At 52.3% G+C, this 13,780-nt stretch overlaps 2 protein-coding genes and 1 pseudogene across 9 annotated transcripts in view; 1 reads left to right on the top strand and 2 right to left on the bottom strand.

The window, feature by feature from the left end:
- The first annotated feature begins 1,214 nt into the window (after window positions 1-1,214).
- LOC112473267 lies at window positions 1,215-1,333 on the top strand (annotated as a pseudogene).
- A 645-nt stretch (window positions 1,334-1,978) lies between these two features.
- On the bottom strand, window positions 1,979-8,169 carry MRM1 (mitochondrial rRNA methyltransferase 1). Of its 8 annotated transcripts, none has more exons than XR_003043934.1 (7): window positions 7,377-8,169; window positions 7,089-7,182; window positions 5,313-5,445; window positions 5,095-5,214; window positions 4,723-4,885; window positions 3,813-4,144; window positions 1,979-3,056 (listed from the first exon to the last, which is right to left on the bottom strand). XR_003043934.1 is itself a non-coding variant. In XM_025041718.1 (7 exons), exons 1-7 carry the CDS (start codon window positions 7,937-7,939, stop codon window positions 3,035-3,037), a joined length of 1,125 nt encoding a protein of 374 aa, XP_024897486.1. In that variant the 5' UTR covers window positions 7,940-8,168; the 3' UTR covers window positions 1,979-3,034. The 8 variants fall into 8 exon arrangements, 4 of the variants coding, with proteins under 4 accessions (XP_024897486.1, XP_024897485.1, XP_015454886.1 ...); XR_003043935.1 differs by having other exon boundaries at window positions 1,979-3,052; XR_003043936.1 differs by having other exon boundaries at window positions 3,813-4,132.
- Window positions 8,170-8,948: 779 nt separating this feature from the next.
- Window positions 8,949-13,780, bottom strand: part of DHRS11 (dehydrogenase/reductase 11) — an 8,285-nt gene continuing 3,453 nt past the window's right edge. The window contains exons 3-7 of the mRNA XM_006924918.2: window positions 11,537-11,631; window positions 10,728-10,857; window positions 10,026-10,118; window positions 9,748-9,813; window positions 8,949-9,623 (exon numbers count right to left, since the gene is read on the bottom strand). Coding sequence (XP_006924980.1) covers window positions 9,582-9,623; window positions 9,748-9,813; window positions 10,026-10,118; window positions 10,728-10,857; window positions 11,537-11,631 — 426 coding nt within the window. The 3' untranslated portion in view covers window positions 8,949-9,581. The remainder of the gene's footprint in view (window positions 9,624-9,747; window positions 9,814-10,025; window positions 10,119-10,727; window positions 10,858-11,536; window positions 11,632-13,780) is intronic.

The raw sequence follows: 13,780 nt of genomic DNA, 5'->3' as shown, positions 1-13,780 counted from the left end.
AGGAAGGCGGATGGGGTGGAAATGTTGCCATCTGGGGACAAGTTGGGAGCCCGACCCTGGGGGGCATGGGAGTGGGCCCATGCCTCCACAAAGGCAAGTATGTTTGTGTGTGGCCCCAGGGCTGGAGCTGGTGTGAATAAAGGAAGCAAATCCAGCACATGATGTGTCCTAAAAGTTCCAGAACTGGAAAAAAGAACAGAATCCCAGACCTACCACCAAGCCTCACGGTCTCCTGTGTGCTCCTCTCCACTGAGAGTGGGGCGGCGGGGGGGCTCTAAGGAGGGGCCCACAGCTCTGCCCATTGCCTGGGGAGGGGTGGAGAGGGGTACTGGCTGAGGAGGACTGAAGTGGTGGTGGTGGGTGCTCAGAAGACCCCTGCCTCCTGGTCAGGGAGGGAGGGGCTGAGCAGCTCCTTGAGTGGGGTCCCATGTTTGTAAACATCATTAATCAGAGATTAGCAGATAGGCATGCTAATTGCACCTGTGGATGCCAGAGACCTCAAGGTTGATTACATTTACAAACTGTGGGGCTCCCTGGCGGCCTGGCCCTGCAGGAGTGGAAATGGGTATCTAGTTTAGGACCCCAGCCTGGTGGAGGAAACTGGCAATTTAGCTTATCACCAAAAAAAGAATTCCAGCCCTGGAGAGGAACAGGGGTGTTGACAATTCAGCTGCTCTGGAAATACCAAGCCAGCCGCCAAACCTTCTGAGACCCTTCCTCTCTTGGCCCAGGAGCCCTGACAAAGGCGGATCGTTGAAATGTTACTTCAAACCCCTCCCCTCCCCTCCCCAACACTCTCCAGTGGTTCTCTGGGGTAAATCATTGAGGGCTGCAGCTGAAAGGGGCCCTAGAGCCTATGGGGAAATTGAGACCTGACTGGTAGGAGAGCAGAGCCCCAGTGCCCTGATCTCGTGGTCTGCCCCCACCAAGCCCCCATGCGGTGAGAACAGCCGCCATCCTCCAGGCACTGCCCGAAGGCTTCAAATGCATGATTTCATTTAACCTGCACCATGATGTCCTGAGGTGGACACTGTCATTATGCCCATTTTATAGAAGAGGGAAACTAAAACTTAGAAAAGTTAAGGGACATGTCCACCACTAGAAAGGCACAGAGCTAGACTCAAAGCAAACTGCTTACCAGCAAGGACCATGCTCTTGGCCACTATTTCCTCCTCTGGCTGCATCCTGACCCTGCCCTAGATGGACCCACATCCGTCTACGGCCATGCCACCCTAAACGTGCCCGATCTCGTCTGATCTCGGAAGCCAAGCAGGGTCAGGCCTGTTTAGTACTTGGATGGGAGACCGCCTGGGAATACCATGTGCTATAGGCGTTAAAAAAAAAAATAGTAGATGGACCCAGCCCCTCGGCCACAGCCACCCCAGCCCCCATGTATCTAACCACGCCTGCTGAGCAGTGTCTATGTGTCAGGCACCATGGCCGCTCCTAGGAGACACAGACCTCAGCCTTGGCCTTAGGGCCTCAGGAGCTTTTTCTTGGGAATGGCTGGTTTGCATGACTTAACTACATACCCGTGTGTGCAAGGCAGGTAATTACAGCTTCAATTCCCTTTGGTTCATATGAACCTGTCTTCCCAGAAGCTGACCAGCTTGCTGCCCAGTGGGTGAAGCAGGGAAGAGCACCCTGTGCCTGGCTGTTCGCTCAGGAGAGAGGCCCTCTAGATGGCCCAGACCACAGGGACCCAAAAAGCTGATGAACAGCATATCTAAAGCAGGTCGGATATGGTTCCAGACCTCACAGAGAAATCCCTGGGTGGGTGAGGGGCTCTGGACCCCAAGTACCCCCAGCCTCAACTTCTATTTTCCATGCTGGGTTTGGTCCTAGAGAGCAGAGCTCGATTCTGTACCCCTACACGGAGAGAACACGAGGACACCTGAGTTCGTTTTCATCAAGTCTGTTAGTCTGTGTTCTCCAGAGAAACAGAAACCAATGAGAGACAGATACACACACAGAAACATACATACTGACATACTGGTTTATTTATCATAGAGAATTGGCTCATGCAATTATGGAAGCTGGCAAGTCCCAAGTTCTACAGGATGAGTCTGTAAGCTGGAGACCCAGGAGAGCAAATAGTGTTCCCATCTGAAAGCCAGCAGACTGGAGACCCAGGATGAGCCCTTGTTTTAGTTCCAAAGGCAGGACTGGATTCTTACCAGTCAGGCTTTTTATTCCACTCAGGCCTTCAAACGATTGAATGAGTCCCATCTACACTAGGGAGGGCAATCTGCTTTGCTCAGTCTTCCAATGTAAATGTTAACTTTATCCAAAACACCCTCGCACACGCCCCCAGAATGTCTGACCAAGTATCAGGGCACCCCATGCCCCAATCAAATTGACACATAAACCGAACCATCACATCCAGGTTTGGATTATTGTGTGCTAGTCCTGGGTGCACAGTCCTTTAGTTTTCAGATACTTTTTACTGATATGCTCTCGTTTTATTTTTACAACTGCCCTGTTGTGGAGGGGGTAGGTGGAGCAGGTATTAATGGCAGTATCCCCATTCTATAGATGAGACACCATCTAGGTAGGAAGCCGTGGAGCCAGGGCTGGAACCAGCATCTTCTAAAGAACCTTACGGACGGATGAAAGGTTGCCTGGTGTGTGCTTTCAGGCATGTGCTCAAAAGCACGGGTGTGAATGATTTGGAGGACATTTCTTGGACAAGAGCGGGTGGCTCCAGGGCCAGTGATTCTCAGACGTGGCTGGACACCAGCATCTGGGGAGCTCTAAGAAATGCCTGCGCCTGGCTCCTTCTCCAGAGATTCTGCTTTCATCGGCCTGGTGCCTCTGGGCATCTGGAATATTAAAAGCTATTCCCCTCCCTGACCCCATGACTCTAAGGTGCAGCCAAGGTTCAAAACCACACTAGGTTCTTAGCCAAGAGTGTGGCAGGGATGGAGGAAGCAGCGTAGTCGCCCAAGGTTGACACGTGCCAGTGGAAGTCAGCCTGTGTGCCAGTCAGGAACAAACAGCTCCAAGTGACTGATGTGGTGGTGATCTATGGAGTTTATGAAGGGGTTTCTTCCTTTCTTGAGGAAAAAAACAAAACAAAACAAAACGTTGACTTTAAAACATTCTTAGGCTCTTTTTAACCAAATTCAAATGTTCTAAATTGGCATTAGAATTCCAAGATAAACCCACGTTACAGAGAAAAGGGCGGTATTTATCGAACATCTACCATGTGTGCAGCATCGAGTTCCTACTGTCCTCTGTATCCTCCCAGCAACCCAGAAAGGCAGGATTATCCCTTCGCTGAGGAGGGGACTGAGGCTCAGGAGGGCAAAGAACTTGCCCAAAGTCACACAGCATTCAGGATTTGAACTTAGCGTTGCTGTCCTCCAGATTCTTGCTCCAGAGCAGTGGTTCTCAACTAGGGGTGAGCCTGTTCCCCAAGGGACATTTGGCCTTATCTGGAGGGATTTTTGGTTGTCACATCTGGGGGAAAGGGGGTGCTACTGGCATCTGTGGGTAGAGGCCAGGGATGCTGCTAAACATCCTACAATGCACAGGGCGGCCTCCACAACAGAGACTTATTAGCCCAGAGTGTCAACAGTACTGAGACTGACAAATCTTGCTCCAGGCTTCTCAGCCTGGGCTGCACATCAGAGCCATCTGGCGGCGGGGGGAGGAGGGGCAAGGGGGAAGGGACTTTAAAAATCTTGATGTTCAGGCTGCACCTGGACCAATTTCATTGGCCTTTCTAGGAATGGGTCTCAGTGTAAATTGTTTCTTAAAGCTTGCCAGGTAGTTCTAACGTGCAGCCGAGATGACTCTAAACTACTTACACTGGTGGCTTCTGCTCCGTTTGTGGGACCCTGAGGGAGGAGCGCCAAATCAGTATGGATGGTGTAGCAGCAACCATGTCCTCACACCTCCCAGAATCAAAGGCCAGGGCTGTTCTTTGGTTCCTTCCATGGAAGTGGACCCACCGAAGACTCACTGGTCGGGGCATGGGGGACTGGAGGGCCACAGGTGGGCTGAGCGGGGTCCGGGTGGGCGTTGGCTAATCTTTCCCTTGCCTCCTGGGGGCCACAGCCAGGAATCTCCCCCAGGTGGCTGCGAGAGCTTCTCAAAGAGACTGTGGACCAAAGAGCAAGGCTGCCACCTAATGGAGGAACTGGACAGAATGGTCCACTGGTTGAGTGCCTGCTGGACACCAAGTGATGTTTTATTTGATCCTCACAACAGCCCAGTGAGGGAGATGCAGGCGAGGGCCCTGAGGCACATAAAAATGAAGCCACCTGCTCAAGGCCCCCACAGTAGGGCAGGGTTTGAGCCTGGATTTGTACCCGTCTGGTCCACAAGAGAGCCCCAGGCCTCCCTCTACATTCTCACACTGGTTCAAGGGGACTAGGACCCCTGGAATGGGCTGCCCAATTCCCTTCTGATGCCTAAACTTCTCCTTGACATCCAGGCAGGACCCAGGAGGAAAGAGACTTTCTGAACTAGCACATTCTAGAAATTAATGGGCTGCCATCTCCAACACCAAGTCCAAACTCAAAACAGGAAATGGAACTTCCTCTGGTACCACCTCAAAGCTTCCTGCCCCCAGAGACAGTGATTAATAAACAGGGCCTGGGTGCATAGTCAGGCAAGAGATCCCAGCACATTCAAACACGTGGATGTACATGCAACCCACCCCCTGCCCTCCAGCACACACACATCTCGAATAGTCCAAGTCAGCCCCCATCTTGCCTCTCTTTCTCTTTTTCTGATCCTGAAGACTGTCCTGGGTGCTGAGCCACTCTGGGCCCTTCGGATGTGGCTGAGGGCTCTTGGGAGTCTTGGTGAATTTGCTCTCTCTTCCCATCTCCTACAAAACCTTTCCTCTGGCTGCAAATGGAATGAAGAATAATTCCTGTACAGATAGACAGGACAGGGAGAAAAGAGAGAACTGAGAAAAGGAAAGATCATGTGTCAGGCACTTCCTCATTTTATCCTCAAATGGATGCATTTTCCTCATTTGGCACAAAAAGCAATTGAGACACACAAAGACTGAAAAACTCGTTTAGGATAAACTAGCTACACATGTGTGATCAGGAGGCAAGAAGGGGAGAGCAGACTCACCCGCAGCCACAGAGACATTCAAAGACTCCAGTCCAGGAGGCAGCTGTCTTCCAGGCAGGATGGTAAGGAGAAGCTGGCAGGAGGCCTGCACCTCCTGGGACAGGCCTGAGCCCTCGCTCCCTGTAGAGCATGAGGGCAGGTTAGGGATGTCCCAGCTGGACATGCAGGTGCTCAAGAAATGCATGTCTGAGCACGGAAAAGCAGGGACATCTACCTACCAAGCACTAGGAGAGTAGGCCGGTCCCAGAGGAACTCCAAGCAACTCGTGATGGGGATCTCAGAGGACTGGGAAATCCCAGGCCCAGGGCAGCCCACTGTGCCAGCTACGAGCCAGCCCTGCTGGGCTTTGGCCTAGAAGGGGGAAGAAGAAATCATGTTCTAGCTCACTAACTCTCCTCAGAACTCTGGCCAAGAAGGAGCCCAACCTTGCTATATACAGACTCATTCCCTCACTGAACCATTCAATTCAGTCAATAGTTATTAAGCACCTAGAATGGGCAAGCTCTGTTATAGGCACTGGAGAGACGGCAGTGAACAAACAGGCCAAAATCCCAGCATCACAGAAGGGGAGTTGGAGAGGGCCTCACTGGAGTGACTTTTGAATATAGACCTGAAGGAGATGAGGGAGCACCGTGGAGACATCTGGGGGATAATATTCTAGGCAGGGACCAGTAAGTGCAAAGGCTCAGAGGTGGCTTCTTACCTGGCATGTGTGAGGAACAGCAGAACAGAAAGGTGTTCAGTGGGAAGGGAGCCACTGAGACAGGAGAGGGAACAAAGGGCCATATGAGGTAGAACCTCGAAGGCCCCTGGAAGGACTCTGGCTTATACTTGGAGAGAAATGCAAAGGCTTTGAAAGGTTCTGAGCAGAAAAGTAACATGGTCTGACTTGTGTTTCAACAGGATCACTGTGCCTGTTGTGTTGAGAGCCAACAGCAAAACCAAGGAGACCACCTTGGAGTTTTCTGCAATAATACAGGCAATAGATGATGGTGGCTTGGACCAAAGTGGTAGCAGTGGAGATGGTAAGAAACGGTGAGAATATGGAAATAACTTCACAGTAAAACCAAAAGGATGCACTGATGGGTGAGACACAGAGTGTGAGACCAGTAAAAATCAAGGATGACACCAAGGTTTTTGGCCTAAATAATTGAAGGAATGGAGTTGCCATCAACTGAGCTTGGTAAGTCTGCAGAAGGAACAGGTGCCCTGCTTTGGAAATGTTCGGTTTGAAATGCCCATTAGCAAAAGAGGGTTGCTGAGTAGGCAACTAGATACATGAACCTGGGGTTGAGCAGCAAGATCCAGGCTAGAAATACATTTGGGAATCATTCAAATATAGATGGTATTTAAAGCCATGAGACTGGATGACACAAAAAAGAAATGCCTACATACAAGAAGAGATTCTAGGACTGAGACAGGAGTATGGTCTGGGAACTGCCAAATGCAGGGCAATACTTCCCCCTTGTGTCCTTCAAAGGAAGCACAGCTGAAGACACCAGCACGCTCCAGGAGAGGAGTTTCTTAGATTTGTCCCCAGAAGTTGGGGTTTTCGTGGGGGGTGGGGGAGAGGATGTTTTTTGTTTTTTTGTTTGTTTGCTTTTTGTGTGTGAGGGAACACAGGAAAGGCATAAACTAGTCCTTGTTCAAAGAGCCTTTCAATCTATGTCCCTACTGAAAGAACCCAGGCCTCCTATCAGCTAAACACGGAAGGCCTACTTAGTAGGCAATGAGGCACTGTGGTAAATTCGCAGGAGGGGCAAAGAGGTATGGCCGGGGACGGAGTGCAGTAAAGGGAATGACACTATGAAGCCCTTAACTTCAGACTCTGCTCCACTTGTGATTTGAAACACTCTGGGATCCTTCTTTAGAAGGATGTAGGAAGTGATGCCAACATGCTCCCTTCTCTCCCCTTCCTCCATCTGCTGCTGGCCAAGTGCCCTTGGGAAGGCTGAGCTTAGCTTATTTCTGCTTTACTTCCCCCACCCCCTTACCTGTAAAAAGCCTTCCAAGTCATCAGTGGAGAACACGTCCATCACCTCCACAGCCCCCGCGCTGGCCTTGCTGACTATCGGCGTGAGCGGGCAGCTGTAAAGTTAGCCCCACATGAGGCTGAGTAATCTCAAGCTCCGTGCCCTACCCTCCCCCCGGCCCCCAAGGGTTATAGATGAGAATTCTAGCGATAGAGAGGCTTTACTGAGGGATCGCCAAAGGGTCAAGATGGTTAGGCACTCGGCTGTGCCTCGAAATTGGGGCACATGGAAAATAAGGGTCGTCCGTGCCTGTTTCTCTGGCTGATGATGAGCTTATCCACTCCGAGGAAGTGAGCGGAGCGCAGCACAGCCCCAAGGTTCCGGGGATCCTGGAGCCCCTCGAGGACGAGCCACAGCTGCTGGGGGTCGCCTCCTGGCCTCGCCTCCCCAGCCTCGGTCCAGGGCCGGGGCCGCAGAGGGCTCACCTCCATGCAGACGCCCTGGTGGACCTGGTAGCGGCAGAGAGCGTCCAGCTTCTGTCGTCTGAGACGCAGAACAGGGATGTCCCGTGCCTCGGCCACGCGGAGCAGCTCCGCCCGCTCCCCTTGCAGCCCGGACCTGCCGGCCTGGAGCAGCAGCCGGGACACGCGGCGGCGGGCGGCCCGCAGAGCCAGGAGACACGGGAACAGGCCAAACAGAAGTTCTAGTCCCCCGGCGGACCGCGGAGTCGGCGCCAGGTCATCCAGTCTCAGGTGACTTAGCCACTCCCCACCGGGCTGCTGCCCGCGCCGCGCCGCTTGGGAAAAATGACGCGCTAGGAGGTGACCGGAGCAACGCCAGGTCGCGCCCCGGAGGGCCGAGAGCAGCGCCATGGCCGATGGCCCCTGCTGCGTCCTCAGAAGCGGTCACTGCCGACGGGGTCCACTCCCCGGCCCCAAACACGGGTTAAGGGGACCCCACAGCAGCCCCCACCCTGCCTCCTTAGACAGAGGAACGAACAGCCTAGACTCCCTGCTCGAACATAGCCTAGAATTGAGTAATCGCCCCTTCCCGAACCCCACGTGGGCTGCTCCGCTTCCGGGTTCGGGCGGCCCTGCCCCCTGCCCGGCGACGTTCTGCGCAAGCCCGGCCACCGGGTCGTCCCTACAGCGCCACCTGCGGGCCTGACTGAGCAGCGACCTCCACCGCACCGCGGTGATCAGCGCTGAGCTGACCCTGCTCCAGGCTTCATTCTGTGCGCTTGGAGGTTCCAGGAGGTTGGAGGGTCGCATTCATTCAGGCACCAGCAGAGGACACTTTAAGGGGATGTGTTCAACCAGTTCAGAGGTAGTGCTTCCCTCCCCACTTCCAGTCCACCACCGGAAGCTTATTTTCCTCAGAAGCTATGGCATCCAGCCCCTCCTCTGAACCTCCACTGTCTTGTCAAACCCTCAGCACCAGTAACCAGGACCTAGCAATACCTTCCTATCTCGTGGCCGCTGATTCTCTAAGTGATAGTCTGTGCCTGTCCTGTGGCTGCTGACAAGCCAACTGATGCCCTTGGCCCACAGGTAATGGCCAGACTCCTTGCTCAGCACTCAGACCCCCAGGGATCTAGGCAAGAGCCACCTTTTCAGCCTCATCTCACTCACACACTAAGTTCTGTGCTGTTCTCACAACACTGCATGCTCTTTTGGGCCCCTCAGCCTTGTACGTACGCCCTGTTGTCTTCTTTTCCGGCTGGGAAACTCCTACCCATTTTTAAAACCCAACCCAAACTCACGCTCCAGCAGTGAGGCCCTAAATCCACTCACTTTCCCACTCACCTGGAAGAAATTCTGAAACAACCACCCCTGAGCACAGAGCAGGGAGGAGAACAGAAAGACACTCCTGAAGCCAAGATAGGTTGTTGCGATTTTTCTTTTTTAATTATCACAGTGAAAAACAATTGGGAGGCAGGCCCTGGTATCTTGCTGACATTGTCTGAGTACAATGATGATCCCACGGGGGGCTGAGAAGCCACAATTGGACAGAACTGGGATGGGGGAAGAGAAGGCGCAGTGGGTGTAGTCAGACAGGGAGAGGAGGAAGCCTATAGTCCTTGATAGCGATTCAGATAGGTGAGTTCTCTCTGCCATCTCATCCCTGAGCAACATGGGGTGGGATTCGAGAAGATAGAGGGAAGCCCCCCTTTTGGCCACAGTACCTTCCCCAGGTCAAAGGGAAGAGACCAAGGACAGCAAACAAAGGTCAAGGAGCCCAAGAAGGGAACCAAGAACCTGTCGTGAGTGACTGCTTTTGAGTTAACGGGTAAAACAATTAGAGACACCACCTCTTCTCTCCAGCCCACTTTTCACATTTGTGGCGGAAACAATTTGATAAGATAAAAAATCTGAAAGAAACAAATTTTCTAACCCCTGGTGGGGGTGGGGAGAGGAAGTAGAATCCAGGAGTCCAGAAATTAACACCTACAATCCAGAGGCAGGAACCAAGCCGTGAGGGTCGGGGAAGGAAGACAGGGCTCCCCACAGCAAACTAGGTCGCCTGTTCCGTGGGCCTCATTTGGATGTCTCCGATCTGTGGAACGCACAAGCCTTGAGGCAACCAGGACACACTTCCCACACCCTTAAGGCCTCCCTGCTCTCCTCCTCTGGGGATGGTTGGGCTTCTCCAGGGCATGGACAACCACGGCCAGACTTACCTGGACATGTGGCGGGGTGCTGAGGACATAGATGACAGCCTCTGCCACATCTTCAGCTTTCAGACACTGAGAGCACCGGGAGAAAGGGCGCCCGAGATGAGAAAAGAATGAATCCAAGTTCCTTCCCACCACTGAGGTCCCCTCCAGCATCCACATTCCCACCCCAACCCTCCAGGAGGGGTGACGGGCTAGCTAGAAGGGTGGGGTCTAAAGGCCAAGGTTCTCTTCCCTCTGCCTTAAGAGTGAGTGGCTTCACCAGGCCCAGAGGGAGGCCCCACCTTTATGTGTTCATAGATGGCAGCTGCCTTCTCAGGGTCCTTGTCATGGAGTTTGAAGGCGAACTGTGTCTCCACCACTCCTGGAGAGATGCACTGGGCCAACAGAGAGGGCCTGTTCAGGGGCTGGGCTTTGCTCCACCCCCACCCCAATCAGAGGCCAGGCCTTGGGGAGATTGGAAGTTAAGTATGGAAGCCACAAGGCCCCAGCTTCAAAGTGATAGCTGCTCCATGTCCATCAGCTGCCTCCTCCCTCCAGAGCTGCCACTGGCAGCTTTGATATCTACCATCTACAGAGCCCTTACCATAAGCCAGGTATATGTTTTACAAAACATCTCAAAAAAAACCTCATAACCTGATAGATATTATCATCTCCATTTTACAAAGGAGAAGACCAAGGCTTCCAGCCATTGTGCACCTAGCTTCCCATAATCCCTTGCTTTCCCTCAGTCTCACCCCACCATTCTTTCCCTGAATGTTCCATTCAGGCCAGCCTCCTCCCATCTCAAAGTCAGTGAATCGAGGAAGCTCAAATACTGAGCAGGGCCATGCAAGTAGTGGCAGAGTCCAGGAGCTCTGTACCCAGTACACACTCCCAAGGGTTCTAGGCAATAACCCTGGACATGGGCTCCCTGGGTAGTATGGGTGGGGTTAGGGAGGGCCTACGCCTACCCAGTCCCCACCAGGGCCAGGCCACACCCTCACCGTGGCTCGGATGTGGGTCTGGGCCTCTCGAAGCTCTTGCCTCAGTCCCTCTGTCAGTGCAGTGACGGCATACTTGGTAGCACTATAGAAATGGGCCACAGACAGGGGTACCACTCGGTGGCCAGACATGCTGGGTAGAGGGACAGAAGGGGAAAAAAGAGAGTGATGCTCCCAAGAGATCAGCAATGCCCCTTGCTATACCAGACAACCACACCACCTAGATGCCACAGAGAAGCCTTCAAAAGGGAACCTCTAGAGTCCATCTTTGTGGCCCACTAATTTAGCTTCTGTTATTCAAGCAGCTCCTGAACGCCCTATTCTTCTAGAAGTCCTCCCTCTGCTGACCACAGAATCCACTCTTCCGGTCATGTAGGCTGTCAAAAATCTCTCAATTTCATCTGCATGTTTCACCAATATGGTTCTATTAGGAGATCTCTGGGGGCAGAGGCCATGTCTCCCTCTCAGACCAGGAGCTATCCAATGATACTGTGTAGTCTTTCTTTGGACCACAAGGTAGAGTTCATTCCAGGGCCTGACAAATGGAGAACTTCAGTGCCAGGAGAGCCCCCAAGCTTCAGCTGCAAAAAGAAGGGGCTGAGCCACCCATTCTAGCCAACTAGGGGCTGGCACATGACACACACTGTTCTTTCCCTCACCCTAATTATGTTATTTGGGTTTTAACTGAGTATATTAAATCCCTATTTGCCACCAAAGAAATAGGTCCAAAGAGGTCAAATGAGCTGCAGCAGATCGCCCAGCTTGGAGGCTGAGTGGTAATCTGCACTTGAGCCCTTGGTCATCTGCCTCACCTGTTGATGTTAATGATGTGCCCGTCGTCCACCTTCCGCTCCTTCATGGACTGGTAGGCTTCCCGCGTGCAGATGCTGAGGGCCAGCACATTCACCTGCAGGCCGGGGAGGGCAATGGGGTGTCTCCAGCTCGGGCCCATCTGAGCAGGTGATGGAGCCACAGAGCACTCCGGAGGGGTGGTGGGGAGGAGGCACATTCCAAAACAGTGTTCAGATCCTACCAGGGACCAGCAATGGACCCAGGACACCTTGCCTTAGGTGCTCCTTCCCCTAAAGCTACCAGCCCCAGATGACAGCAGAGGCAGCTCCTCCCTGGCTGACCTCCAAGTTCCTGCAAACAGGAATGGAAATCGCCCAAATCCACCCATGACCCAGGAACCCTCCCTGTTTTGGTTGGTTCCTCTGCAAACAGCAGAACCTCTGCCTTGGGGAACCATCCGCTTTTCTTCCCGATACCCTTCTCTTCTCTGGGCCAGAGTCTCTGGCCCTGCCCTCTCTTACACAGCCTAAAATCCTTTCGAAAATGGCTTTAAAAATCTCTCTCCTCAAGCACCGACCCTAGCCCCTTGACATCTTACCCAGCTACTCTCTGTTCCTCTCCTGTCCCCTCCCTTAAGATTACCAGTGGAGAAGAGAAGGCCTAACCTTCTTTCCTTTAACTTCTGTTCCATCTACAAGACTAAGCACAGAGAATATTTAGAGAGTGGAGTATCTTGTCACAGGATAGCTAAGGACCTCCCAAGGGCTCAGGGACTTCCTGTCTTCCTTGGCCCAGCCCACTCCTATTCACTCTGACAGGGGTGACCCCAAATCCTCATGCTTCATAGAACAGAGCCCTGAAAAAGTGTCTCTTCTCTAAAGCTTCTGCCCAGCCCCACCCCTTAACCTCACCCAGAAGGACAAGCAGAGATAAAGCTTTCAGCAGGTCCTCATGTCTCGCCTCTCCAGAAGAGAGGGGACCAGCTAGGAGATTAAATGTTTCTCTTTATCAGGTGTCAGAGCTAGCCATCAGGACAGAACACTCTCGGTGCGAACCTGCCTCAACATTCACGACAGGACACAGGAGGCTTTCAGCCCTGTTTCTGGTCCTATTAGCAGTGTGGGTGGGTGGGGCAGAGAAGTCTGCTCCTGAGGACAGCTGGTGTAGGAGAAACAGATTCCTTGGGGTCAGGGAATCTCCTAGGTCTTGGGAGTTAGCGGTGGGAGTGGAGAAGATGCCTCATAGGATGACCCTAATAGAATCACATACTTGGCAAGCTGAAAGAGGCCTTAGGGATTTAATATAATTCATTTTACAGATGGGCAAGTTGAGGTCCAGGTTAGAGACCCACCTACTGCAGATGAGGGCCACAGCTTGGATATCCCAGAAGGCTGAAGGGATAGTGCTTCGTTTTCACTGATTGTTTCAGTGTTCATTGTTCATTTCCTGGCCCAAGCACCTGTTAGGTGCTAAAGCTACTGTGAGCAGATATGAAAAGGATTGTGGGGGAAAAGATGTATCCCATTTACACACTGCTTTCAACTTCTCAGATACTTTCAGACCCTAATATTGCTTCATAATACAGTCTAGAAGTTGAAAACCTATGTCCTGCAGACTGTGTTTGGTTCACACATAGTTTTAAAACATTTTAAATTCATTTCCAACTTGTATTGTTTCATTCATTCAAAAAAATATCTTGAGTAGTTACAGGCTGAGGTGTAAGAGGAAAAAATCCTTCCTCTCATGGAGATGAGGTTTTGGTGAATGGGAGGGGTATCACATAAAACCCAAGCTCCCCATCTCTCCCCAAAAAATCATAAAGTCTGGCCACATGGCCACACTGTCCTATAGCAACGATGCTAGACTTCCATAGCGGATGCCGCTGTACACAGCCGTGTGCTCTCCCACTTGCTGCAGATCCCACCAGACCAGCCTCACTCACGTACCTACCTGGCCCCAGGGGACATGGGAGTTTGTGACCCCAGATATTGATGGTATAGGTGTGTTCATCCCAATTAAATATGACCAGAATGAAGTACAGAGAGGGTAACTACCTGCCTGAAGCCACATAGTAACTGGCAGGGCTGGGTGAGAACATCTTCTGTCTCCTGGTTCCTTTTCTTCCCAAAAGACCATGTTCCTAAGTGCTCTGCACAGTGCTGACATGTGGGGACATTCAATAAACAGCAGTTCTCCCCCCGAATAATCTTTCTTCCAACAGAGAGAAATAAGCCTAAACTTTAAGAACTGCACCCAGGGCCTCA

The sequence above is a fragment of the Pteropus alecto genome, unplaced genomic scaffold (genome assembly GCF_000325575.1).
Source record: "Pteropus alecto unplaced genomic scaffold, ASM32557v1 scaffold98, whole genome shotgun sequence".
In the NCBI taxonomy this organism is placed as follows: Eukaryota; Metazoa; Chordata; class Mammalia; order Chiroptera; family Pteropodidae; genus Pteropus; species Pteropus alecto.
The sequence above is the reverse complement of the archived record's forward strand: the minus strand, read 5'-3'. Positions and strand labels throughout refer to the sequence as shown.